The 27,850-nt window shown below is 44.1% G+C and overlaps 1 protein-coding gene across 1 annotated transcript in view; it reads left to right on the top strand.

The window, feature by feature from the left end:
* Positions 1–27,850, top strand: part of CREBBP (CREB binding protein) — a 1,321,122-nt gene that overhangs the window by 165,158 nt on the left and 1,128,114 nt on the right. Inside the window, exon 4 of the mRNA XM_069210450.1 lies at positions 18,978–19,218. Coding sequence (XP_069066551.1) covers positions 18,978–19,218 — 241 coding nt within the window. The remainder of the gene's footprint in view (positions 1–18,977; positions 19,219–27,850) is intronic.

Raw genomic sequence — 27,850 nt, 5'->3', positions numbered from 1 at the left:
TGTCATGTGTCTGACCTCATTTGGGGTGGGGAGGGCACAGGGCAAGCAGGTTCTGTTGGCTGGGGATGTTTGCTTCTGATTTCTTTCCTGCTTTGGCTCTGTGAAGTGGTCCAATTACAACCTCCTCAGTACTTGACTTTCACTGTTAGCGATGGGGAGGAGTCACAGGCTTCTCAGGGAGATCAACCCTGCCAAGTACCACGTATCAGGGGTTAGACTAACACATTTTAGTGTGGTGGCCTGCATAGTCATGTGTTGGAACCCCCTTTCACACCACCTGCTTGCTGCCTGCAGCAGTAGGCCGGGAGGCACCATCAGGAATACCAGGGGAAGCCAGAGGAGCGCATAGCAGTGAGGTGACTCAGTGTGATTAATCTAAATGCCTCGCACATCATGTAAGTAGCCTGTCTATCTCTGACAGTCTTTTCAAAGACCCCAGCTACTAGCTCTCAACAGAGACCCGGCACAGTGCGGCATGATCACGCAAGGTGTTCCCACGTATCATCATCTGGGAGTGTGGCTCAGTGCACAGCCACCACTTTTGTTGAAAGTAACCAGGGAGGATCGGGGGCTTCACGCTTGCTTCTAGCAAATCAACCGCAAGCGCAGCAACAGGTTTTCCTTTCAGTTTAACAGAAATGTAAAAGCAGGTTTGCACGTAGAAATGAAGAGATGTAAAGGCCTCACAGGGGTGTGGAATTTATTCAAATATCTACTTGTCCAGGGGACAGGTTGCTTTTCAAATCTACCAAAACCCTTTGGTGCCATGTAGTGTGGCGACAAATTATGGCAGCAATCTCATTATGTAAGAGCTCTGATAATAGCCTCTCTGATTATGCCAGGGCTACTACCATAACAGGGCTTGAATACTTGCAGTTTCAATCCCTACTGTAGCAATTTCCTTATTTTGCCACCTTTCTGCAGATCTGCATACTGGGGCTGGAGGAAGCAGTAAGCAATAGTTCCAGGGCTGGAATGCCTTTGAGTCTGCAAACCTACTAACCTGCATGTTTTAAAGATTTTCACCAGCTTCTCTCTAATATTTTCCCATAATAAGAAAGGTTGGACATTTACTCCTGACAATGGCAGAATTAGAACTTCTTCCAGGGTTGGGAAGAAAGTGGCTGGAGGGAAAATAAACTTGCAGATGCTCAATAGAATTTCACATGAGCAAATCTACACATGCGTATTTACCCATGCTAAAATACAGTTCACAAATATTTTATAGGGGTACGACATATACCATGGGTGCACTTTTGTGACTTTCTTTAAGAATTTGGGGCCACATGTAGGTAGGTTCAGATTTGCGACCCGCAAATTGCGAGTCAGAGCGACTCGCAATTTGCCAGTCACAAATCCGAATGTAGGATGGTGTCCCTGATTCGCAAGGGCTTCGCAAAGGCCCACCTAGTGAATAATCATGAGGTGGGTCGCAATTTGCGACCCCCTTGCGAATAGTGGCCCTCACAGGGATGGTGGCCTGCTGGAGACAGCAGACCACCATGTCTGTGACTGCTTCCTTAAAGGAAAACGAGATGCATTACAAAACCGAAAAATGAAACGTTTTCGTTTCATTTTTTCAGAGCAGGCAGTGGTCCGCAGGACCACTGACTGCTCTGAAAAAATGTTTACAGTGACATTCACAATGGGGAAGGGGTCCCATGGGGACCCGTTCCCTTTTGCGAAAGTGTTAGCACCCATTTGAAATGGATGCAAACTGCAATTGGTTTGCGCCCGCGTTCGTGGTCACAAAACAATCCTACATTGCACTGCGAGTCGCAATTAGGAAGGGAACACCCCTTCCTAATTGCGAGTCGCAAACCCGTTTTGCGATTCGGTAACCAGGTTACTGAATCGCAAAACTGGGTTTGTGCATCGCAATGTGCTTTTTGCACATCGCAAACAGCGAAAGTCACTGTTTGTGACATGCAAAAAGCTACCTACATGTGGGTCTTGGTCCCTAATTAGGTCTGGTGTTAACAAAGACATTTTGTTTAATAAGAACTTCTATTTCTCTCTCTTTTGGCTGGCTTTACTGTGAGTGATTGCATTCTGCTCTTCCACAAGGAGCATATTGGCACACAAAGTAGTTTTGCTCAGTGTCAGGAACTACAGTGGCAATCAGTGACGTAACGAAACTGGAGGGTGCCCCTTTGCAAAGAACATGGAGGAGCCCCCTCTCCAGACTCACTCAGGGCAGGTGCTGTGCTGAAAGGGCCCCCCTGGAGGGCGGCTGCGTGGCCTTTGTTATGCCACTTGTGGCTACGTGTGCTTTTAGAGTTAAAAAAATGTTTAGTTTTTTTTTTGCCAGTGTTTGTTACAATGTTGAGGGCCTGGTAGCTCCCACAACAATAAAGTGTTAAAAAAGCCATGTCAAAACAAGACACGCATTGATGAAACTAAAAGACTTATAAAAATGTCAGATCAGTTGGCTTCGTCAGTGTTTATTTTCATGCTTCCCATATTCGTGTTGAAAATGGTTACACTGAGTTTCCATTAGAAATATTTTTGGGAAATACTAGCATGCATCAACACATTTTACTAAATGACACTTCATTTGCATCTAATCAGAGAGCATTCTGGGAGCATTATACTTAGCCTCGTAGCCTAAAGTTTTCAAACACGTGTATACACATTTTTTTTTTTTTTGTACTGGAACCAACGTCAGTAGTGAAGTGTGACCTTAAAACATTTATTTACAGCACTCACCCTAATAATGAAGGCTTTCAAATAATGAACCATAAATACAAGTTCGAACAGCATTATCTTTTGGAAACCTCAACTGCAGAGAGTTCCAATCTCTGTAAACAGGCAGCCAAAGGGTTTGTGCTGCAGAGGGTTGGGCCTACTTTTCCCAAGGACAAAGTAAACATAAAAACTTGTTGCCCTTGACCCCAAACAAGATGTCCCGGGTGTCGGGCAATAGGAATTCCACATCCCTGGCCTCAGTTTACAGTGACTTTCTTAGAAGTGTCTGACTCAATGGAAATGTAAACTAAGGCAGTAACACCTTTTCTTGAAGTCTTGCTGTGATTCCGGGAGACTCTCAGTACAAAGACAAAACATGCATCTTTGTCTTAGTAAAAGGTGCTTATATGTCTCCTGCTTTTCTGATGCCAACCCATCCATCTGATTTACGGACACTGGTCTGTGAGTGTTGAAGTTCTGTGTTGTGCTGCTCGTGGGGGCGGGGGATGAGCTGCAGTCTGGTGCTCAAAAATCACACATGGATGCATTGTGACGGCACAGGCTCTCTGCTGGCATCTAAGTTCTCTCATTGGCAGAGTTGACTTGAGAGTGCACTGGAGTGCATTTCTGGTACTTTGCAGCAGTTTTAAGACCTTAGAGTTTGTTGTTGCTCAAATGTGTGTAATTTCTGATATGTATGTTTCCCTTGTCTTCATTGCTTGATTTTTGCTTGCGAGAAAGTGTTGCTCATAGTCACTGAAATGTCACTCATAATTGCACTGAAATTATGAAAATGTCACACACAGCAATCTGAAACCTTGGAAGCTATGGGAGGTAGTGTGGGGGTGCATAACCTCAAGACTCAACAATCCTCCAGCAGCACAATAACTGTTTGTTCAACCTTGTGCTTTACTTCATAAAAGTACTGTATTGCATATGCATAAAACTGAATACTACACAGGAAATACTAATGTGCACAACTAAATGAATAGGTGCAAGGGTTGCTGCTCCTTTCAATACTGCCATGCTTTCCCTTTGCTCTAGTCCCTCTTCTGCTAACGCTATGCAGGTTCTCCTAGATTAGGGTGTCTATAGTACAAATCAAGCCTGAGGTGCTGATAACCCCTGTTTAGCACAAGCATAATTCATTTCCCTATAGCCCTTGTAAGTCTCACAAACTGCAAGTCTCCATGTTAAAACTGCTGCTGGCCAGGAACCGGCTACATGCTCCTTTATTCACTACCGTTGTGGGAGCGGGCATTCTAATCACAGGAGCAACGTATGTCAGTTTAGACAGTCTTCTGCAAGAGATGGCCACAAGGGCCACAATCCAAGGTCCTCAGCACAAAGCAAGACTTAGAGGCATAAGTGCCCCACAGGTTAGGGCAGGTCCCGCTCTGCTTCCAAACTCCTTCTGGTCCATGTAGTGATGCATTGAAGGTGAGCTGCACCTCCTGGAAAAAGTGGGGATGATTCACAGATGACATGATGGATAGATCTGCATTACATTTTTTTTATCATAGCTGCAAGGACTTTTACAAGCTCACACCTTGGTCATTGATGCTGCACTTTTTGCGCAGTGGTCTGGTTGGCTGCAGTCATATTTCTACAGTATTTGATCTTTCATAGATTCTCATGCTAGAATCATTCCCCGTTGATGAAGTTTGAGTCCCTCAGTAACTTAATAAAGCAATATATATATATATATATATATATATATATATATATATATGTTCGATGGCGTGTAGCTGCAGCTACACATGCTGTGCATTATCCTGCCATTTAGTGTTGGGCTCGGAATGTTACAAGTTGTTTTTCTTCGAAGAAGTCTTTTCGAGTCATGAGACCGAGGGACTCCTCCCTTTCGGCTCCATTGCGCATGGGCGTCGACTCCATCTTAGATTGTTTTCTTTCCGCCATCGGGTTCGCTCTGTATTTCGAATTGGGAAAGTTAGCTAAATATCGAAAATTCGACTGGATTGTTCGCGCTCGGTACCGGTTTAGTGTTAGTATATCGACACCGATAGTAGAAGCGCTCCGGCGGCCCTTCGGGGCTTCCACTCTTTAGCGGGGCCTGGTCAGCCCCACCGCGTCCATTGTCGAAACTAATGGACAGGACCCCCTTCCGCTTTTGTCCGAAGCGCCACGTGAAGTATCCTTATACAGACCAACACTTGGTCTGTAATCTGTGTCTATCACCGGAACACAGGGAGGATACTTGCAAGGCCTGTCGGGCATTTCGATCGAAAAAGACCCTACGTGATCGAAGAGCCAGAAGACTGCAAATGGCGTCGACACCAAGAGAACAGATCAATGTCGAAGAGGAGGAAAGAATCTCCATCCAGGGAACGGACTCAGACGACTCCGAAAGTGAGCGACTGGGGACTATGCAGAAAACTGTGAGTAAAACTGCCCCGTCCAAGACTCACACCCTACATCATAAAGGCCAAGGGGATGCCACCGCCAGCAGGCCATGGCTTAACCCATCGAAAACACGGTGACCAACCATCGGCACCGAAAAAGGCCACACAACTGCCGAAGACATCCGACTCCGGTTGAGATTCAGGCTCCGAACGATCTCGGCACTGAGAGTTCGACACACCCAAGGAGAAAAAAGTTACCTCGGAACCGGAAAAAGACTGTTTCGAAACCTTCGGTACGGAAAAAAGCAGCCTCGGAGCCAAAATTAGGCTCTTACACGGAAGAGCAAGGACTTTACTGCCAAATGCATTAACATAGATTTGAGCAGGAAATAAGTATGGGGGAACCAGACCATACCCAAAGGAGGCTGCATATCCAGAAAGAGACTGGTAAAATTCAAACTCTTCCTCCAATTAAAATCAAAAGAAAGCTGGCATTTCAGGAGTCAGAAATGCAGCCAAAGGCAAAGGTGGCAAGAGATAAAACACCACCACCAAAGTTTTCGCCACAGCCTTCTCCACTACATTCACCACAGCTGTCCCCGGTAACAACACCCCCAATGCAGTCACCAACACATACGGGAATGACACAGGATGACCCGGATGCATGGGACTTATATGATGCACCGGTCTCCGACAACAGTCCGGATTGTTACCCGACAAGGCCGTCACCTCCAGAGGACAGAACTGCATACACGCAGGTATTATCAAGGGCAGCTACATTCCACAATGTAGCAATGCATTCTGAGCCAATAGAGGATGACTTCCTATTAAACACCTTGGCATCCACCCACAGTTCCTACCAAAGTCTGCCAATGCTCCCAGGCATGCTCAAGCACGCAAAACAAGTCTTCCAGGAGCCGGTGAAAGGAAGGGCTATCACGCCTAGGGTGGAGGAAAAAATACAAACCTCCCCCAACGGACCCTGTTTTTATAACACAGAAACTGACACCAGATTCGTTGGTCATGGGAGCAGCAAGAAAGAGGGCAAACTCTCAATCGTCTGGAGACGCACCACCGCCTGACAGAGTAGGAGGTTCGATGCAGCGGGCAAACGAGTGGCAGCACTGGCAGCCAATCAATGGCGCATCGCAAACTCGCAAGCCCTACTGGCTCGCTACGACAGGGCACACTGGGACGAGATGCAACACATTATACAGCACTTGCCCAAGGAACACCAGAAACATGCCTAACAGGTTGTTGAAGAAGGACAAGCAATTTCCAACAACCAGATAAGGTCCGCATTGGATTCGGCAGACACAGCAGCTCGGACAGTCAACACTGCGGTAACCATTCGCAGGCATGCATGGTTACGAAGCTCAGGATTTAAACCGGAAATCAAGCAAGCTGTGCTAAACATGCCTTTTAACCAGGAACAATTGTTTGGGCCGTAGGGGGACACGGCAATTGAGAAATTAAAGAAGGACACAGACACGGCCAAAACCATGGGCGCGCTCTACTCCCCACAAAGCAGAGGCACATTTAGAAAGCCACAATTTAGAGGGGGGTTTCGTACGCAAACACCAGAGCCTTCCACCTCACAAACCAGACCCACCTATCAGGGGCAGTACCAGAGAGGAGGGTTTAGAGGCTCATACAGGGGTGGACAATTCCCAAGAGCACGGGGAAAATTCCAAAGCCCTAAAACAAGTCAAACAAAACAGTGACTTCAATGTCACAAACTCTTAACACCAGTGGGGGGCGACTTACTACATACTACAAAAACTGGACAAACATAACTACGGACGCATGGGTCCTAGCCATTATCCAACATGGTTATTGCATAGAATTAATAAATTTCCCACCAGATGTGCCCCCAAGAGCACACAAAATGGCCAAACAACACTTAGACCTGTTGCAACTAGAAGTCCAAGCATTGTTACAAAAACAAGCAATAGAATTAGTACCCAACCATCAAAAAGGAACAGGTGTCTACTCACTATATTTCCTAATTCCAAAGAAAGACAAAACGTTGAGACCCATATTAGACCTCAGAACGCTGAATCTCTACATCAAATCAGATCACTTCCACATGGTAACACTTCAAGACGTGATTCCCTTGCTCAAAAAACAGGACTACATGTCAACGTTAGATCTGAGATGCATATTTCCACATACCCATACATCCTTCACACAGGAAACACTTAAGGTTTGTAATCCACGGCGTGCATTATCAATTCAAGGTGCTACCGTTCGGGATAACAGCCCCAAGGGTATTCCCAAAATGCCTTGCAGTAGTAGCCGCTCATATAAGGAGACAGCACATGCACGTATTCCCATACTTAGACGATTGGTTAATAAAATCCAGCACTCAGCAACAGTGTCTTCTTCACACGTAATACGTTATAGAAACTCTACACAAACTAGGGTTTTCTATAAATTACCAAAAATCACATCTACAACCATCCCAGATACAATACTTGGGAGCAACACTCAACACACAAAGTGATTGCCACTCCAAGTCCGCAAAGGGTACAAGCATTCCAAAATATAGCATTAAACATGCAGCCAAACCAACACTACCAAGTGAGGTTTGTAATGAAACTTCTAGGCATGATGTCTTCATTCATAGTCATTGTCCCAAACGCAAGATTACACATGCGGCCCTTACAACAGTGCCTAGCACAACAGTGGTCACAAGCACACAGTCAACTTCAAGATCTAGTTTTGGTAGACTGCCAAACACATATGTCCCTTCAGTGGTGGAATCGCAGCAACTTAATCAAGGGGCGTTTATTTCAGGACCCTGTGCCTCAGACCATAATTACAACAGATGCATCAATGATTGGTTGGGGAGCTCACCTAAATGATCACAACATTCAAGGGTAATGGGATTTCAAACAAACAGCTACACATAAACCGTTTAGAGTTATTAGCTGTGTTCCATGCCCTCAAAGCATTTCAACCTCTTCTCAAACAGAAGAATGTTCTTATAAAAACAGACAACATGACAACCATGTATTATCTCAACAAGCAGGGAGGGACACATTCATCTCAAATGTCCCTTCTAGCCCAAACAATTTGGAAATGGGCAATTCACAATCAAATTCATCTATTAGCACAGTACATTTCACGGATAGACAATCAGTTGGCAGATGTTCTCAGCAGAAATCACCAACAAACACACAAATGGGAGATTCACCCTCACGTACTTTCAAAAGTGGGTAACGCCAAACATAAATTAATTCGCAACAAGCTAAAATAAAAAATGCCAAAACTTCGCTTCCAGACACCCGCATCCACTGTCCAAAGGCAATGCTCTGTGGATCAATTGGTCAGGGATATTTGCTTACGCTTTTCCGCCTCTACCACTCCTTCCATTTCTGGTCAACAAGTTGCGTCAAACTTCACTCAACATGATACTCATAGCACCAACATGGGCACATCAGCCATCCAGACCCCAAGGCTCTCAATCTAGCGATTTGGCTCCTGAAGTCCTAGAATTTGGATATTTAAAACTCCCATCACAATGTATGGAAGTTATTAAACAAGCAGGTAAACCCACTACTAGACAGTGCTACGCAAACAAATGGAAAAGATTTGTTTATTATTGTCAATCTAAAGCCATAGGCCCTCTCTCAGCATCAATACAAGACATTGTATGTTATATACTTCATTTGCAGAAATCAAATTTAGCTTTCTCCTCAATAAAAATACACCTTACTGCAATATCTGCATATTTACAAACTATTCAACATAGCTCTTTATTTAGAGTTCCTGTTATTAAAGCTTTCATGGAAGGCTTACAACACATAATTCCACCAAGAACCCCACTAGCTCAATCTTGAAATTTAAATATAGTGCTTTCCAGACTTATGGGACCACCTTTTAAACCCATGCACTCTTGCCAAATTCAGTTTCTAACATGGAAAGTTGCCTTCCTTGTGGCAATTACTTCTTTAAGAAGTGTAAGTGAAATACAAGCTTTTACTCTTGAAGAACCTTTTTTCCAAGTACACAACACAGAGTTGTACTAAGAACAAATACAAAATTCCTACCAACAGTAGTCTCACCATTTCACATCAATCAAATAGTGGAACTGCCAGTCTTCTTCCCACGGCCAGATTCTGTGGCAGAAAGAGCTCAACATACATTAGATCTCAAAAGAGCTCTAATGTACTACGAAGATAGAACTAAACAATTTAGGAAAACAAAACAACTTTTTGTAGCTTTCCAACAACCACATACAGGCAATCCTATATGAACACAAGGTTTAGCAATATGGATTGTTAGATGTATACAAACATGCTATATCAAAGCAAAAAGACAACTTGTAATCACTCCTAAAGCACATTCTACAACAAAGAAAGGTGCAACAATGGCTTTTTTAGGAAACATACCAATGGCTGATATATGTAAAGCAGCTACATGCTCAACACCTCATACATTTACTAAACACTACTGTGTGGATGTTTTCTCACAACAACAAGCCGCAGTAGGACAAGCTGTCCTCAGAACATTATTTCAAACAACTTCAACTTTTGGGAGGGCAAACTGCTGTGCAGTCTATGCATAGCATGTGTATCACATGCCATCGAACGGAAAATGTCACTTACCCAGTGTACATCTGTTCATGGCATGTTGTGGTGCAGATTCACATGCACCCTCCCTCCTCCCCGGAAGCCTGTAGTCGTTTAAGTTAACACATTTGTACATATATATATGTATATACATTTACATTTGCATGGACATCTCTTTTTTTGCTTATATACTTTATCACTCCTTTCTTCACCCTCTGCGGGAAAACAATCGAACAATGGAGTCGATGACCATGCGCAATGGAACCAAGAAGAGGAGTCACTTGATTCCGTGACTCTAAAAGACTTCTTCAAAGAAAAACAACTTGTAACACTCTGAGCCCAACACTAGATGTCGGAATCGATATGCATAGCATGTGAATCTGCAGCACAACATGCCACAAACAGATGTACACTGGGTAAGTGACATTTTCCATATATCACTATCATAGGCTATAGTGGCAGTGGAAGAAGTCAGTTTAGTAGCCTATTCATGTCCTTTTTAAAAAAGGACCAAAATTGAACAATAACCAGTCAAGCGACAGCACCTGCCAGATCACTCCCAACAGTGGCTGAGTCCCATAGATTTTCTACCGCACGGAGTGTGAAGGAACTCTTCCTGCTCAGTTCTTCAGCTTTTACTTCTTTTTGGATCATCCAAGCTTATATTTCATGTTTCATTTCTCTAACCCTGGAACTAATGTCGGAGTAGCAGAAAACAAGGTAAAGGACTACAAAAATATGTCTAACCTTTTTCCTCAAATACTCTCACATTCTGAAAGATGAGGCTATAATTGGGACTACAAAATCTTAAATCTGACACTAATGATGAGGACAGTGAGGATTCCTTCACCTCACAGGAGAGGTCAGAGAGACGTTGCGCCAGGCTCCTAGAATGCGGGCAGAAAAGCCTTTAAAAGACTTGAAACAAGACTTCATAAGGCATAGCTCACAGAGAGAAAATTTGGAAAAAAAGACCCTCAACTTCCTGTTCAACCCTGACACTTCATCAGAGAGATCCTCATAACCTGACTATGGGGTGTCTAAAAACCGCCTGTAAAATCATAATTAACAAGAATTATGATGACATCATTGATGACTGTCAACTATTATTACCTTGTTTATGATGGCCTTGTCTAGAAAGGTCCTCATCTACGACTGCATCGTCTGATGGTCATCTAAGATATCCTCGTCTATGACGGTCATCTACAGTGGTCGTTGATGGCGGTAGTCTACGATCAGTGACGACAGTTGTCTGCGACGGTCATCTGCAGTAGTGGTCGTCGGCCACAGTCATCTGCAGTAGTGGTCGTTGGCAACGGTCATCTTTAGTAGTGGTCGTCGGCGCTGGTCATCTATAGTAGTGGTCGTCGGTCATCTATAGTAGTAGTGGTCGTCGGCGACGGTCATCTATAGTAGTAGTGGTCGTCGGCGACGGTCATCTATAGTAGTAGTGGTCGTCGGCGACGGTCATCTATAGTAGTAGTGGTCGTCGGCGACGGTCATCTATAGTAGTAGTGGTCGTCGGCGACGGTCATCTATAGTAGTAGTGGTCGTCGGCGACGGTCATCTATAGTAGTAGTGGTCGTCGTCGGCGGTCATCTATAGTAGTAGTGGTCGTCGTCAGCGGTCATCTATAGTAGTAGTGGTCGTCGGCAGCGGTCATCTATAGTAGTAGTGGTCGACGGTCATCTGCAGTGGTCGCCGGCGACGGTCATCTGCAGTGGTCGCCGGCGACGGTCATCTGCAGTGGTCGCCGGCGACAGTCATCTGCAGTGGTCGCCGGCGACAGTCATCTGCAGTGGTCGATGACGGATGTCTACAGCAGCCTCATCCACCATGGTTGTCTACGGCGACCTCATCTATGATGGTTGTCTACGGCGACCTCATCTATGATGGTTGTCTACGGCGACCTCATCTATGATGGTTGTCTACGGCGACCTCATCTATGATGGTTGTCTACGGCGACGTCATCTATGATGGTTGTCTACGGCGACGTCATCTATGATGGTTGTCTACGGCGGCCTTATCTGCGACGGTGGTCATCTACGACAGCCTCATCTATGATGGTTGTCTACGACAGCCTCATCTATGATGGTTGTCTACGACAGCCTCATCTATGATGGTTGTCTACGGCGACCTCATCTATGATGGTTGTCTACGGCGACCTCATCTACGATGGTTGTCTGCGGCGACCTCATCTACGATGGTTGTCTACGGCGACCTCATCTACGATGGTTGTCTACGGCGACCTCCTCTACGATGGTTGTCTACGGCGACCTCCTCTACGATGGTTGTCTACGGTGACCTCATCTACGATGGTTGTCTACGGCGACCTCATCTACGATGGTTGTCTACGGCGACCTCATCTACGATGGTAGTCTACGGCGACCTCATCTACGATGGTAGTCTACGGCGACCTCATCTACGATGGTTGTCTACGGCGACCTCATCTACGATGGTTGTCTACGGCGACCTCATCTACGATGGTTGTCTACGGCGACCTCATCTATGATGGTTGTCTACGGCGACCTCATCTACGATGGTTGTCTACGGCGACCTCATCTACGATGGTTGTCTACGGCGACCTCATCTACGATGGTTGTCTACGGCGACCTCATCTACGATGGTTGTCTACGGCGACCTCATCTACGATGGTTGTCTACGGCGACCTCATCTACGATGGTTGTCTACGGCGACCTCATCTACGATGGTTGTCTACGGCGACCTCATCTACGATGGTTGTCTACGGCGACCTCATCTACGATGGTCGTCTACGGCGACCTCATCTATGATGGTCTATGACAGTCATACACGACTGCCTCGTCTATGATGGTCGACTGACAGCCTCATCTATAATAATCACCTATGACAGTCTCAACTACGATGTTCGTCTGCAACAGCCTCGTCTGTGAAGGTTGTCTACTACGACGGCCTTGTCTACAATGATTTAGTCTACCTAACCACATCTATGATGTCCTCATCTCCATCTCCATTGTCGACGATGGCCTTGTCTATGACTCCATCCTCTACGCGGCCACGTCTACGACGAAGGCCCTGTCAACAACAAACATCTATTTCAGCCCAGTCGTTTACATCTGCCTCCTCGACCATGATGACAATACAAATTAAGACGAAAAGCACGTAATTGTTAACAAAAACAAAACACACACAATCCAGGATAATTTAGTGTCCAGCATTAAGGTACTAATATGAGCATGTCTACAACAGTTAATATACGAAGGGGCAATATTTGGAGAAATTACACCACTCTTCCTCCAACTTCAGAGCATTGGTCAGGTCCATTTAGCTCTAGCACTAGACCTATCAGGCATATTATACCCACTGCTGTTGGATTTCCCCACCAGATGAATTTTGGTGGTTTCCATACCCTTCGGAGCGAGCGACCAAACGCTTCCAGCTTCCTGTGGCAAACGAGAAATGAGTTTGTTTTTTTCTTCCTGATTTTTAATAGAAGGCTACAATTACAATTTTGAAAGAAACAATCTTTAGAGGGACCCACGAAAGACACTTATCAGTTGACAAGTATCTCACTTATCAACCCTGTCAGTAGCCCTTGCGCTAGCTCACCTACACTGACAATGTTCTGTCTGGTACTGAATACACCATCCAGTGGGGAAAACAGTTCCAAACATTCTTTCATCGATGGCCGAAAATAGCATCGGACAAATAGGACCTGGATATCATCACATATAGACATATGGTACAGTTCACCTGGGAAGAGAGGTTCTCTTTTTCTTGTTGTGTTGAAGCTGGTTCCCCAGTCTTCTTTCCTTTTCTCTTGGAGCGTTGGGCCCTTTTTCCCGGCTCCAACACCACTTTTTCACCCTGAGCCTTGCACTGTGCCCTTGTCTTGACACACACCAGTTCAGGGATACCCAGAATGGCTGCATGGGTTTTGAGTTCTACCTCAGCCCATGTTGAGGACTCCAGGTCATTTCCAAGTAAACACTCTACAGGGATATTTGAGGAGACCACCACCTGTTTCAGGCCATTGACCCCTCCCCACTCTAAAGTTACCATAGCCATGGGATGTACTTTAGTCTGATTGTCAGCGTTGGTGACTGGATAAGTTTGTCCAGCCAGGTATTGACCAGGGGAAACCAGTTTCTCTGTCACCATGGTGACACAGGCACCTGTATCCCTCAGGCCTTCTAAACTTTGCCCATTAATTAAGAGTTGCTGCCTGTATTTTTGCATATTAGGGGGCCAGGCAGCCAGTGTGGCTAAATCCACCCCACCCTCAGAGACTAGTGTAGCTTCAGTGTGAACCCTGATTTGCTCTGGGCACACTGTTGATCCCACTTGGAGACTGGCAATTCCAGTGTTAGCTGGAGTAGAGTTAGAAGTGGAACCTTTCTTGGGACAGGCCTGGTCTCCAGTTTGGTGTCCAGGCTGATTACAGCTACGACACCAGGCCTTTTTGGGATCAAAGTTCTTTCCCTTGTACCCAAAATTGGATTGTGAAGAGGATCTGGGCCCACCCTCCTGAGCAGATTTTTGGGGCCCTGTAGAAGACTCTTTACTATTTTTCCCTTTGGATGTCTCAACACTCTTCCCCTGGGGACGCTTTGTGACCCCTTTCTTTTGGTTACCCCCTGTGGAAGTCTTGGTCACCCTAGTCTTGACCCAATGGTCCGCCTTCTTTCCCAATTCTTGGGGAGAAATTGGTCCTAGGTCTACCAGATGCTGATGCAGTTTATCATTGAAACAATTACTTAACAGGTGTTCTTTCACAAACAAATTGTACAGCCCATCATAATCATTTACACCACTGCCTTGAATCCAACCATCCAGTGTTTTCACTGAGTAGTCAACAAAATCAACCCAGGTCTGGCTTGAGGATTTTTGAGCCTCCCTGAACCTAATTCTATACTCCTCAGTGGAGAATCCAAAGCCCTCAATCAGGGTAGCCTTCATGAGGTCATAGGATTCTGCATCTTTTCCAGAGAGTGTGAGGAGTCTATCCCTACACTTTCCAGTGAACATTCCCCAAAGGAGCGCACCCCAGTGAGATCTGTTCACTTTTCTGGTTGCACAAGCCCTCTCAAATGCTGTGAACCATTTGGTGAAGTCATCACCATCTTCATATTTAGTTACAATCCCTTTAGGGATTTTCAACATGTCAGAAGTATCTCTGACCCTATTTATGTTGCTGCCACCATGGATGGGACCAACACCCAACTCTTGTCTTTCCCTTTCTATGGCTAGGAGCTGTCTCTCTAAAGCCAATCTTTTGACCATCCTGGCTAACAGTAGGTCATCTTCACTGAGGCTGTCCTCAGTGATTCCAGAGGTGCTGGACCCTCCTGTGAGAGAACCAGTATCTCTGACTATCACATTTGGGACCAGGGCTTGAGGAGCCCTGGTCTCCCTAACTAGGACTGGAGGTGGGACTTCCTCCACATCACTAGTTCATCCTCAGAGGGGTTGTTCTTGGCAAACTCTGCCAAAAGCTCCTGGAGCTGTAATTTGGTAGGGTTTGAACCAGTTCTAATCTTTTTTTATTTTGCAGAGAGACCTTAACTCTTTCATCCTAAGATTCAGGTAAGGGGTGATGTCGAGTTCCATCACATTCTCATCTGCATTAGACATTATGTTTCTTAAAGTTAGAATACTTTTTAAGAATCTAAAACTATTTCTAGAACTTAATTCAAACTTTTACAAAACATTTAAATTCTAAAAGAAATGCTAACAGGGACCAACACAAGATTTACAAGTAATGCTTTAAATGAAAGGTACTTCACTTAGGAACTTTGAATTAGCAAAATAGCATATACAGTTTTCACACAAATGACATATAGCTATTTTAAAACTAGACAGTGCAATTTTCAACAGTTCCTGGGGGAGGTAAGTGTTAGTTAGTTTTTGCAGGTAAGTAAACCACCTACGGGGTTCAAGCTTGGGTCCAAGGTAGCCCACCGTTGGGGGTTCAGAGCAACCCCAAAGTTACCACACCAGCAGCTCAGGGCCGGTCAGGTGCAGAGGTCAAAGTGGTGCTCAAAATGCATAAGCTTCAATGGAGAAGGGGGTGCCTCGGTTCCAGTCTGCCAGCAGGTAAGTACCCGCGTCTTCGGAGGGCAGACCAGGGGGGTTTTGTAGGGCACTGGGGGGGACACAAGTCAACACAAAAAGTACACCCTCAGCGGCGCGGGGCGGCCAGGTGCAGTGTGCAAACAGGCGTTGGGTTTGCAATAGGAATCCATGGGAGACCAAGGGGTCTCTTCAGCGATGCAGGCAAGCGGGGGGCCTCCTCGGGGTAGCCACCACCTGGGCAAGGGAGAGGGCCACCTGGGGGTCACTCCTGCACTGGAGGTCGGATCGTTCAGGTCCTGGGGGTTCCAGGTGCAGAGTCTTTACCAGGAGTCGGGTCTTTGAAGCAGGCAGTCGCGGTCAGGGGGAGCCTAGGGATTCCCTCTGCAGGCGTCGCTGTGGGGACTCGGGGGGGGGGGGGGGGAGGGGGTCAACTCTGGCTACTCACGGTCTCGTAGTCGCCGGAGAGTCCTCCCTGTGGTGTTTGTTCTCCACAAGTCGAGCCGGGGCGTCTGGTTCAGAGTGCAAAGTCTCACGCTTCCGGCGGGAAGCATGTGTTGTTTCAAAGTTGCTTCTTTGTTGCAAAGTTGCAGTCTTTGGGGAACAGAGCCGCTGTCCTCGGGAGTTCTTGGTCCTTCTAGATGCAGGGTCGTCCTCTGAGGCTTCAGAGGTTGCTGGACCCTGGGAACGCGTCGCTGGAGCAGTGTCTTTAGAAGTGGGGAGACAGGCCGGTAGAGCTGGGGCCAAAGCAGTTGGTGTCTCCGTCTTCACGGCAGGTTTTTCAGTTCAGAAGTCCTCTTCTTCCTAGGTTCTGGGGAGCCCCTAAATACTGAATTTAGGGGTGTGTTTAGGTCTGGGGGGTTAGTAGCCAATGGCTACTAGCCCTGAGGGTGTGTACACCCTCTTTGTGCCTCCTCCCTGAGGGGAGGGGGGCACATTCCTATCCCTATTGGGGGAATCCTCCATCTGCAAGATGGAGGATTTCTAAAAGTTAGTCACCTCAGCTCAGGACACCTTAGGGGCTGTCCTGGCTTGCCAGTGACTCCTCCTTGTTTTTCTCATTATCTCCACCGGCCTTGCCGCCAAAAGTGGGGCCGTGGCCGGAGGGGGCGGGCAACTCCACTAGCTGGAGTGCCCTGGGGTGCTCACCGCCAGGTGTTACAGTTCCTGCAGGGGGAGGTGAGAAGCACCTCCACCCAGTACAGGCTTTGTTACTAGCCACAGAGTGACAAAGGCACTCTCCCCATGGGGCCAGCATCATGTTTGGTTTGTGGCAGGCTGCTAAAACTAGTCCGCCTACACGGGTAGTCGGTTAAGGTTTCAGGGGGCACCTCTAAGGTGCCCTCTGGGGTGTATGTTACAATAAAATGTACACTGGCATCAGTGTGCATTTATTGTGCTGAGAAGTTTGATACCAAACTTCACAGTTTTCAGTGTAGCCATTATGGTGCTGTGGAGTTCGTGCATGACAGACTCCCAGACCATATACTCTTATGGCTACCCTGCACTTACAATGTCCAAGGTTTTGCTTAGACACTGTAGGGGCATAGTGCTCATGCACTTATGCCCTCACCTATGGTATAGTGCACCCTGCCTTAGGGCTGTAAGGCCTGCTAGAGGGGTGACTGACCTATACCTATAGGCAGTGTGAGGTTGGCATGGCACCCTGAGGGGAGTGCCATGTCGACTTAGTCTTTTTTATCCCCACTAGCACACACAAGCTGGCAAGCAGTGTGTCTGTGCTGAGTGAGGGGTCCCCAGGGTGGCGTAAGATATGCTGCAGCCCTTAGAGACCTTCCCTGGCATCAGGGCCCTTGGTACCAGGGGTACCAGTTACAAGGGACTTACCTGGGTGCCACGGTGTGCCAATTGTGGAAACAAAAGTACAGGTTAGGGAAAGAACACTGGTGCTGGGGCCTGATTAGCAGGCCTCAGCACACTTTCAAATCATAAGTTGGCATCAGCAAAGGCAAAAAGTCAGGTGGTAACCATGCCAAGGAGGCACTTCCTTACAAATGTGATCCCACGACTGACAAATTTCTTGATTTAAAGAAAAGAAAAACTATATGGATGAGACTACTTTGGTATATTTATTGGCAAACCTTTGTAAGGAATGTAAAAGTCCTGCGTCTAAGAATATAAATGCAATAACAGTATGATTCTAGGGAGACAATAGAGCTGTCACATTTGGGAGATCATTTGTAATCCCTGTATATTTATATAATGGGTGGACGTCCATTCCAGTGCTACGTTTCTGTAGTGTAGATGCCTTTCTGTAGATCATTAGTTGGCCCAGGGAGTTCCGTGGCCACCAGAAGAGTTATGCAGACTTCTAATAATACTTGTGTGACTGAACGTTATGGAATACTATTGTCCATTTCTGTACAATTATCATGGTAATACAACTAGTAAAAATCAGTGGGTGATTTAAATATTAAAAATATATTCATTAACTGTTCTATAAAAATAAAAGGTTTGTGTCATTTGGCCTGAATTGTCAAAAGGTTGAAAAAAGGTTATTAACCAATGTTAGTCATGTTGACTTGAAAATTAACATTCTGCTGGTCTTCCTAACCACCCTCCCGACATGGATGCTTGGAAATTTGGAATAAAAAAAAAGAATTTGGAAAATGGGCAGCAAATAGCCCAGAATAGATGAAAAAGGACATGATTGCCACCGTTCTTCCACCTGTACTATTCCATAAATTGGATGCATTCAGAAGCGATCCTTCATATGTTTGAAACGTAAGGTAGTGTGACATTGTTCAGATCCAAAGACTTAACATAGAAGTTGGTATGATAGTGTAAGGACTGCAAGATGGGTTTGCATAACTGCAGCATTTACAAAATAAAGAATTTTAGGGAACCCTGCATAAGGTTTTTCTTAAACAAATGGAAAAAGGACCTAGGCAGCGGAGGAAAATACAAAAGGTTTTTTGACATTAGGGTCAGAAGCTGACTTTGCCCAGCTTATGCACCTGGAGGGTACAATAAATGTTGCTTAATGACTTTAGAGTGTTTCTGTTGCTGGGCTGTTGAGTCTTAAATATTGAATAAGCAGGCTCTTGTACTGAAACCCGAAGCACTTTACCTAGAGATAATCTCTTTGAAAAACACTATACAGTACATTGTGGGTGGATCAGTGGTTGGATCGTGCTTGTAAACAGGACAAAAGGACATATCTTCTTCGGACTTTTTGAGTAGATACATTTTGGGATGAAGTGCATCCTTTGGACATTTTTTTTATCTTTGAATGATAAACTTGGTTGGATGTAAACAGGCTTTCTCTTTTTCTCAGATGCAACCCCAGGTACAAGTGGGTCTTGGAACAGCGCCATCAATTGGAACAGGACCTACTGCTGACCCAGAGAAACGAAAACTTATACAGCAGCAGCTGGTTCTACTGCTTCATGCTCACAAGTGTCAGCGACGAGAACAGGCAAATGGAGAGGTTCGAGACTGTTCTCTCCCCCATTGCCGCACCATGAAGAATGTCCTCAACCACATGACTCATTGTCAGGCTGGCAAAGCTTGTCAAGGTAAGTCACTAATATAAAATTTATGGTCATTTGTACTTTAAAATTCCTTTCACTTGAAAGTTTTCCCATTTGCCATACTTTTTGGTACCAGTTCCATTGGGTGATTACTTATAGCTGATTATTGTCGTCCCTGCCAAAGCAGTAGTATATTATAGAAGGAAGTGATTCTGAATGCACCCAGATATGGCCAGAAAATAAATCTCACATTGATCTTCTTATGGTCTTTCTCACGTGTGCCTGTGTTCTCTTATTCATTTCACCTTAAGTTGTCATACCAAGTTCTAGTTTGACTTTACTTTTGCTGAATATAGTTGCTGATAATTTTCCATATCACGTTAATCAAATCTGATTGCAATAGCAAATCATAAATTGGTGTTGCATCTGACACACACTATACATTTCTAGGTACTTTTGTGTTTTGTACTGTAGAGTGTGTATAATCTTATCACTTCTGCTATCCTAAGCAATCCTGTTGCTTAGTTGAAACCATAATTAACTATTGTAGGAAGATTATAAAGCACATTTAGTTATGTGGTCTCATGTAATTTACTGAGCTTGGATAGGGAGGCCTTGGTTGTGAATTTAAATTAAGTGAATACTGACCAGCCCCCTATTTCTCTTACTCTTCTAACTGCAAACTGAATTGAAATATATAAAAACCAAATGTATAGTATAGCATCTACTAAGATACCAATTCCTTAGTCTCATTCCATTTTCCATGCCTTTGACCCTCCACTACAGAAAGATCTTTAGGTAGTCTTCCACTGGGCTGTGCAGTTAAATACATATGACTTAGGATGGTACAGCAAGACTTGTTCCAAAACAAGATAGCTAGTATCTGTCATTTAGTCATTTTATTCTCTTCAACTGTGGACTTCTGAAGGCAACTGGCTATTTTTTTACCAAAAATAGAACATTTACGTTTATATTGCTAAAATGAACGCTTACCTTGAAACTACAGGGAAAACACTGTCTGAATACAAACAATATGTTTAAATGATTTATATACTTTTGAGGTATTGGTCCTATGGAACCTTTTTGAGAGTTGGTAAAATGGAAGCTTATGCAAACAGCACATTGAGCTGTCTGGCAATATCTAAATTGATGTGGAGAAGTGAAGCTCATACCCTAAACCTGTAACTGTCAGAACTATAGAGGCAGAAAGCCCCAGGCCTCTCAAAGAAAGTAACCCTGCACATTCCACACTGACAAATAAAGGCACTGGGGGCTGGCCTGGAGCTGGTTGGCTTAACTCCAAGAAGAGGAATAGCTTCCAAAGGTGGACCACACTCCTATGTGAGATAGATTCAGAAACAAACATGCATGCTGAAAAATCCTCAATTCTGAGTAGAGAGGATGAGGATGGGTGTCAGATACTCCACCATAAATAGAGACACTAAGAAGCCCGCTGTATTCCACATTGAATAAAAGGTGCACATCAGGATACCTCTTCATGTTTTTGTCGATTGATTTCAAGCACACAATCAGACACACACTGAGGAGAGAGCCTAACTACCAGACATTGGGCATTGAAAATGTAATATTGACTTAGACACACGACACCTGGGGGCACGCTCTTCCTAAAGTGAATGTTTGAATCCACAAGTTTAAAAAAACACAAAGCTGAGTTTTGTAGATGCCATATTTGAAGAACTTGGGTCTTTTTCCTTACTAGAGAGGACGTAGTGCTGTACAAAATCCTGAGTTGCCAATGCAATCCATTTGTAAGGGACACAGATTTAGAAGAGGATGAAGGTTTACATTTTGGCATATCTGATTCCTGTAGAAAGTGAGGCTAATGCCTAAACCTTTGCCGCATTGATCCTTCAGAAGGGGGCACTGGTGGAAACTTTTCTTATTAGGCACCTTCCTGCCAGATGGGATATTGTCTTGAAATAAGGTAATAGAACTAGTGGCATTACTCCATGAGGTAACCTTGCAGGTGAAAGGTGAAGGCTCCCTCATATATACTTGATCATGTGCAGAACAAAGCCAATTTATCTTTTCTAAATCTTTCCTTTCTAAAACAGTATTTATGGTACAAATCTCATTGACTAAATCAAAATCTGGGTGGTCACACCTCGGTTGATGGAAAAGTTGAACAGATTCTGCAGAAAATTTCACACAGTGCCATTGCTTCATTGTCCAAAGCATTACGAAACAAATGGAGCCCATTTACGTTATCGCTGGATGCGATTACTGCCTTCCTGCAAAACATGCTTTCAGACTGTTACCAGCTGCAGAAAATGGAGAAAAAAAGGCTGAGCTCAGCATTCTTTTCCATGCCTTAAGATTGAAATCCTGAGGCACATAGTAGACCTAAAATCTCAACTGATAACAGGATTACAGTCAATTTCAAAATGATGTGCGTGAAAGTTCCTCAATCAGTTATTGCAGCAAGAAGACAACTCAGAAATGTTTGATATTAAGACTGCTTCTTTCCTATGTTCTTTGCATCTAACTCACCGCAAGTACCTGGGGTTTGTGGCCAGTGGAAAAATTTACTATTTCAAAGTTCCAGCATTTGGCATCAGGTTTGTGGCAAGAAGTTGTTAGCATGTTATCAGCATTTGTCTGTGTATTACAGATTCACTTATCCTCTTTAGACTGCTAACTAGTAAAAGAGGCAGATTCACAATTGTCACAACAATGATAACTATAGTACTCCCTCACAATCTAGGTTTCACAATCATTGTAGTTACACCTGTCACTAAGCAATGCCCTGTTGATAGAGTGGTTAGGGATTTTTGCATATGCTTTCCATCACGCTTCCAATCATGCCTTGTGGTAGAAAAGATCAGATGGGCACCCATGACAGTGCTTCTCACCGCTCCCATTTGGGAAAGAGAGGCTTGATTCTCATTATTACACAATTTCTCCAACCATTCTTTCTGAACGCCTTTGCAGTAATTAGACTGACTTATCAGGTAAGCAATGGTATTGGCTTCTACATCCAGTTTCAGACTCTGTTTGGTGGTTTGACACTGGAAATCTTACAATTCCACAATGTGAAGATCTTTGAAAAATGTGTTGATGTCCCAAAGGAAGCAAGATGTCCTGCTTCCAGGGCTTGTTATTAGCGAATTGGTCGCACATTGTGAATCAAAGACTTTGAGCTAGATATACTGAACATTTTTACTAAGAATCCTTTTGTTACAAAAAAGCTTACTTTGCTTATAAATTAATGAGAGTACATCTAACAGCAGTGGCAGTTAATATACTAAATGGAGGATCCATATCCAAGTTGTGGTGACTCCATAAGCCTGCTGCTTTAAAAGAGTTGTAATACTTTACAATCTATGACAGGCATCTCTTACGAGTAGCTAATGAGTTACTGGTCGCTCTGCAGCTACCAACAAGTAGCTTTCCTGTATGCAGTGCAGCCCAGCTTACTAAATTAGAAGTTTTTGATTAGCTGAATTAATGAATGAATGACAAAATTGAAAAACTTATTCAAGATGAAAATATTTGTATATTCAGAACTCGTAAGCTATTTGGGAAGAATGGTTACATTTCAAAATTATATTCAGAGCTGCTATTTTAAAGACAACCCATGCAGGTTTGGGAGAGGTATAGCTAATATTACCTTGGTGCCAGGAACTGGAAGTGTTGCATTGGTTCGTATGTAGTACTCTGATAAAGGCATTCCAAATCAACAAAGCCTTTTTAGATTTCGCCTGCACAGTGCTTGTGCTGTTGTGAAATCTTTTGTCTTTGAAAATGAAATCTGAAATGGGACTTACAGCCTTTCCACAGGCTTACAACCCACCCACAACCTTCTCATTACTTTCCATTGGTGGGATTCTCCGGTCACTCTCCTTTCCCTGCTTTTCATTGGTCAGCAAAAAATTCTAACAGCATCAGGTTGTATTTCCTTTCTTCTCCTTTGGGCTTCGGCTGTTCTCTGGAGGTTGCATGAAGTACCCCTTCCAGTTGGCAAGCAGTGGCTGGTGGCCATTTTCCTTCCACATACTGAGGGCTTCTGAGGTACTTATTTTTTACTTTATTCCTAGCCATCAGTGCATCTGCAACTTCCACATTTGTCCTTGTGCTCATCCAGGCTCTCATGAGCGCTGACCTCTTGTTTGGCTCTGTAGTGATGGACGCTTGTTGCTACTGCCTCTTGTTTGCCTCTCAAAGGTGGATCGGGTGATTGTGAAAATAACTGACCTGTCACTGTCTGCCCAAGCCCTAGTTGCACCCTTGTCTACACAGCTCTATGCATTGGAGAGGAGTGTGGCACGTGGACTGGATGGGGCAGTGCCTGAAAACAATAATGGTATCATGTGAGTAGGTTCACAACTGTGGATATGAAAAGTGACTACGCATTTCTTGCGCCGTCTTCATTAAAATTAACATGGTGCAAATGGTCCATGATTTGGAGTTAGTTTGGGTTCAGAGTAAACTGTAACCAAAAAGGACCCTTGCGCAGCTCAGTGAACACACCTCAGCTATGCCCTGCTGTTCTGCTGCTGAGGTCATCGCTCCTGCAACCTCGTATCCTGGTGATCATACCTACACCACCCCCCACAATTTCTTATCATGCTCAGGTGGTGACGCGGAAAAAGCAGATGCTTGTCGACCTTAACTGCACCACATTCCCCACCTTGGGCATGGGCTGCCTTTTTGATGCACTTCAGTCAGTCACTGTAGTACTGAATAAGGTGATTTTGTTGAAGGCGCTCGTTGTCTCTCGCTGAGCACAGCACATTAATAAATTGAGTGTTTCCGATGCATTCTTATTGTTTTTTTAATACGGCCCTCATTGTTCAGTTTTGTCCTATTATATTTTGAGTTGTTGTGGAACGTAGCACAATGAGTTTATTTACTGAGTGTCAGTAACGTGCTACACCGCTTTAGAGCTTGACATAGTTACTGTGGTTCGCGCAGGATCACTCACTGCAGTTTAAAAATAGAGCCCGATTTGTAAAGCAGACCTTTTGTTTCTACTGTCCACATGTTAGCCTCCAAGTCATTGAAGATTGTGTAAACTTTGGCAAAGCCATTGTATACATCCACTAATCTAGCCTTGGTTGGTTTATGTAGCAGCACTCAGAAGCCGGTTCATCAACAGTCCTATGCACTATAAAATACCTGTATCAAAAATAGTAAGTTGACCATTCTCATGTGAAGAGTCACAACGAATTTCACATGGTCTGGTTTTGCTTTCCTTCTATATATTCAAAACAAAAACTATCAAGATTCAATGAGTTGCTCAAACCTTACACTGGACAAGTTTAAATGTCAACTGTATGTTGTATTATCAGTCTAAAATAATGATAATAATGAAGTGGCAATCGACCACCTTCTGCTCTAAAAGCTAAGGGATTGATGACCTTTATAAATGTTATTTACATACACTTCTCTTCTCAGAAGGTCCTCAGAATATTAAGAACTGTTTTGCATGCTCGTCTATGAAAGGATACAATCTGCTCCAACAGGCGAATGTACATTGTTCTTTTCACAGGCACCGTATTGCAAATATTGCTCTGATGACCAACCCAGGCAGTAAGCCGACACTCTTACTCTCTCTTTCTCTTACACATGGCATGTTTAATTCTCTTCATCGCTCCATTCTTTCTATTTCTCCTTTTCTCACTTTTATTATCCTTCACTCTATCTTCTGCTTTTGATCCAGCTCTTACTTCTCCTTCCTCTTTTTCTTCCTCTGTTTCTACTCTCCACTCCTTACCCCTATCTCACCCTTGTTTTATATATCTCTTATCTCACTACAGTTATCTCTCTTCACTGCTCCCTCTTGCTCTCTGCCATCTCCCTTTTCTTCTCTGTATCTTTAAGTCAGCTATGCTCAATCCTTTAGTAGCGGAGTGAGCTACAAAACATTCTCATAATGAAAAAAGTAGGTCATGGTATCAATAAAATGTCCCAAAGGTGAAACCTTTTGACTTTGACAATGTTTGTTCTTTCACCTTACTGCTGAGAACTCTGCTTGATGCACTAAGGTGATCACCCCTGATAATCTTGCATAGAATTGTACTAATGCAATCTTGTCTGATGTGATAACTATTACAACACTAATATTATTAGCTCAGGAAGATTTTTTTTATTTATCATAAGTATCTCTCTACAGAAATGGTTGTAGAACCCTTGTCTATGCACAGCTTTTGATCTACAGTGGCACATGCTGCTTGAGGTTCTGAATATTGAGTGCTTCTTCAAAGGAGCCAGAACTGGTGGCACGGTCTCATTCTACTGCAGGCCATTCTGTTGGTGTTAAGAAAGATGTTCCCCCTTTTCAACCATGGTGTTAACTTGCACTACACTAAATACATCACATCACTTTGTCAACAACTTTCCTTGCTCCATGGGGTGAAAACAAGGTGGTATGGGCAATATCAGCATCTGTCCAGTGTTTGTATTCCCCTCAGCACACCACTGCTTACCTAACTTACACACTGTGAGCCATCTCACATCACTCTCCCAAGAGACTTCAACTCGGCACCCCATGACAACTTTTACGTACCACCTAGGCCACCAAAGTGGACCACATGACATGGACAAGCGTAAAGTTCCAGTTAGCATCTAGAGTCCTGTCAAGACTTTTTCATGGAACTGTTTCCCCCTTGGCTAATAAGGAATTCCTGCCCATAACGAATGTCCCCCTTTTAACATGGCTGTCCCAAAACTCCTAAAAGTCACCACCCTCACTTCCTGACAAATGTATTACTAGACCCAGTGATCTGACAATTACCAGCTGATCTGTAACTTGGCCTACAGAAGTAGACTCTGGGAAAGGGGTGGGAATTGAGACAGCATGAGGAATATGTATAAATGAATTGCATGTATGAGGACCTGGGCTCAGGGAGGTCATTAAATAACACTCTGGCACACATTGGATATGAGCTCATTTGTGTACTGGCCAAAGACTGAAAAACAGCCCCTAATACTTCTTGAGCTCTGTTATATCTATGCCAGAATAGTGTGGAGAGCTTACTGGATGCCTTGTTCAGGGCAGATAAGAAGCATTAATTGTGTTAGGCAACACGTTTTGAGGCACTGTGCTCAGGGCATGGCTTAACATCCGTAGAGCCAGAACAGAATTTGGCTCTCATTTCTCAAGCCCACCAACATGCATTTTTTTGTGAGCTAGTTTGGAATTCAGGCTACGAATGGCAATGCAGAATTCAGTGCTGAAAGAAAGATGTCAGACTTGGAAACACCAAACTGTTCTTTCTAGATTGGGGGAGTGGTCAAGCCTTATATCAGGCCTTTTCCAAGGTTGTGGTCTATTTGCAGGATGTCTTTTTAGGATCCTAATATAAAATGGAGTAAAGTATTTTTCCTGTAATGGCAGGTACTGTTAATCCATATGTAGAGGCAAGTCCTGGTGATGGATGTGTCAGAACACATTTGTTCATTTAATTTTCCTTGCATTTGTCATCCCCTTCTACTATTTGTCCAATTTTTGCTCCATGTTGCTGGAATGCCTACTGGACTCTTCGCCTGGGAATTTCTCAGGAGGAATTTGGAGCATGTTTTCCCGTCTTTTTATCACTTCTTTTTCAAGACTTTGCCTTTTGCTCTATCCTTATCACCTGCTGTATCAGTAAGCTGTGTACCATTTGTTAAGATTCTAAACACTGTAAGATATACTTTCAAGACAACATCTTGCTGTAGGAAACCACCACTTCTGCCTGGTCTCCCTGTAGTTTTTGATTTTTGCTGTACCATATATTTTTACTGGCTTTAGAACTCTGCACGTTACCGCTTCTAATCAGTAGTAAAGTGCCTGTGCTCCCCGTTAAATGTGGTTAAATTGGCATACTTCTGATTTGTATATTTAACTTGCCTATAAGGTACTAGTATATGGTACAACATTTACCACAGGACTTGGACGTTTAATGCCACTAGAGGACTTCAGCACCTATATGGCAGCACCTATTATGACAGCCGCTATAGTGGCAGTGCAAATATGGTTCCAGGCTTACCATTTATTTTAGTAACCATTTTTATTGAGGATGCAGCTGTACAGAAAACAGAGTAGGGTAATCAAACATACTGACTTAATTAAGTCCCATAATATGTCAGTCAAGATGCACTGAGACAATTACAGGAGTAAGTGCTTCACAACTTTTAACCTACTTTGACAACATAACAAATGAACAAACATGTGAAGCACCTTTTACTATAGTGAACAATAATAATTAGTAATCAACCTGATCTGGATCCCGGACTTAGTGTAAAGTCTGGTTAAAACCCCCTAACTATCGTAAATAGGTGGGTGGGGAGGTCACATTGGGAACACCACGGTCAGGGGGTTGGATAAGCACGGAGTTTTAATCTGGTATCTCCTGATGCAGTATCCAGTGTCAGAGTGAGCGTGAGGGTTTCCTAATCTGCTATAATAGGATATTTCTCGAGACCTTTACTCTTTCTGCTGTAGGGCTACTGTTTCTGCCTGATCCTATTTGAGCGTTGCCCGGATAGTCTGGGATTTCCAATGCATAGTTATAAGGCTGCAGGGCACTAGAAGCGCCAGGTAAGTGAACCTATTACAGACTCTAGCAGACTGTTATTTTCAATGCAGGCTGAGTAGTGACCCCTCCATTGAGCGCATTTGAGCCCCCAGTGACCCTTTCTATTTCATGATGTATGTGTGCCCAATAGTCTA

Source organism: Pleurodeles waltl, chromosome 10, assembly GCF_031143425.1.
Source record: "Pleurodeles waltl isolate 20211129_DDA chromosome 10, aPleWal1.hap1.20221129, whole genome shotgun sequence".
Lineage (NCBI taxonomy): Eukaryota > Metazoa > Chordata > Amphibia > Caudata > Salamandridae > Pleurodeles > Pleurodeles waltl.
This window is presented reverse-complemented; position numbering and strand designations above follow the sequence as displayed.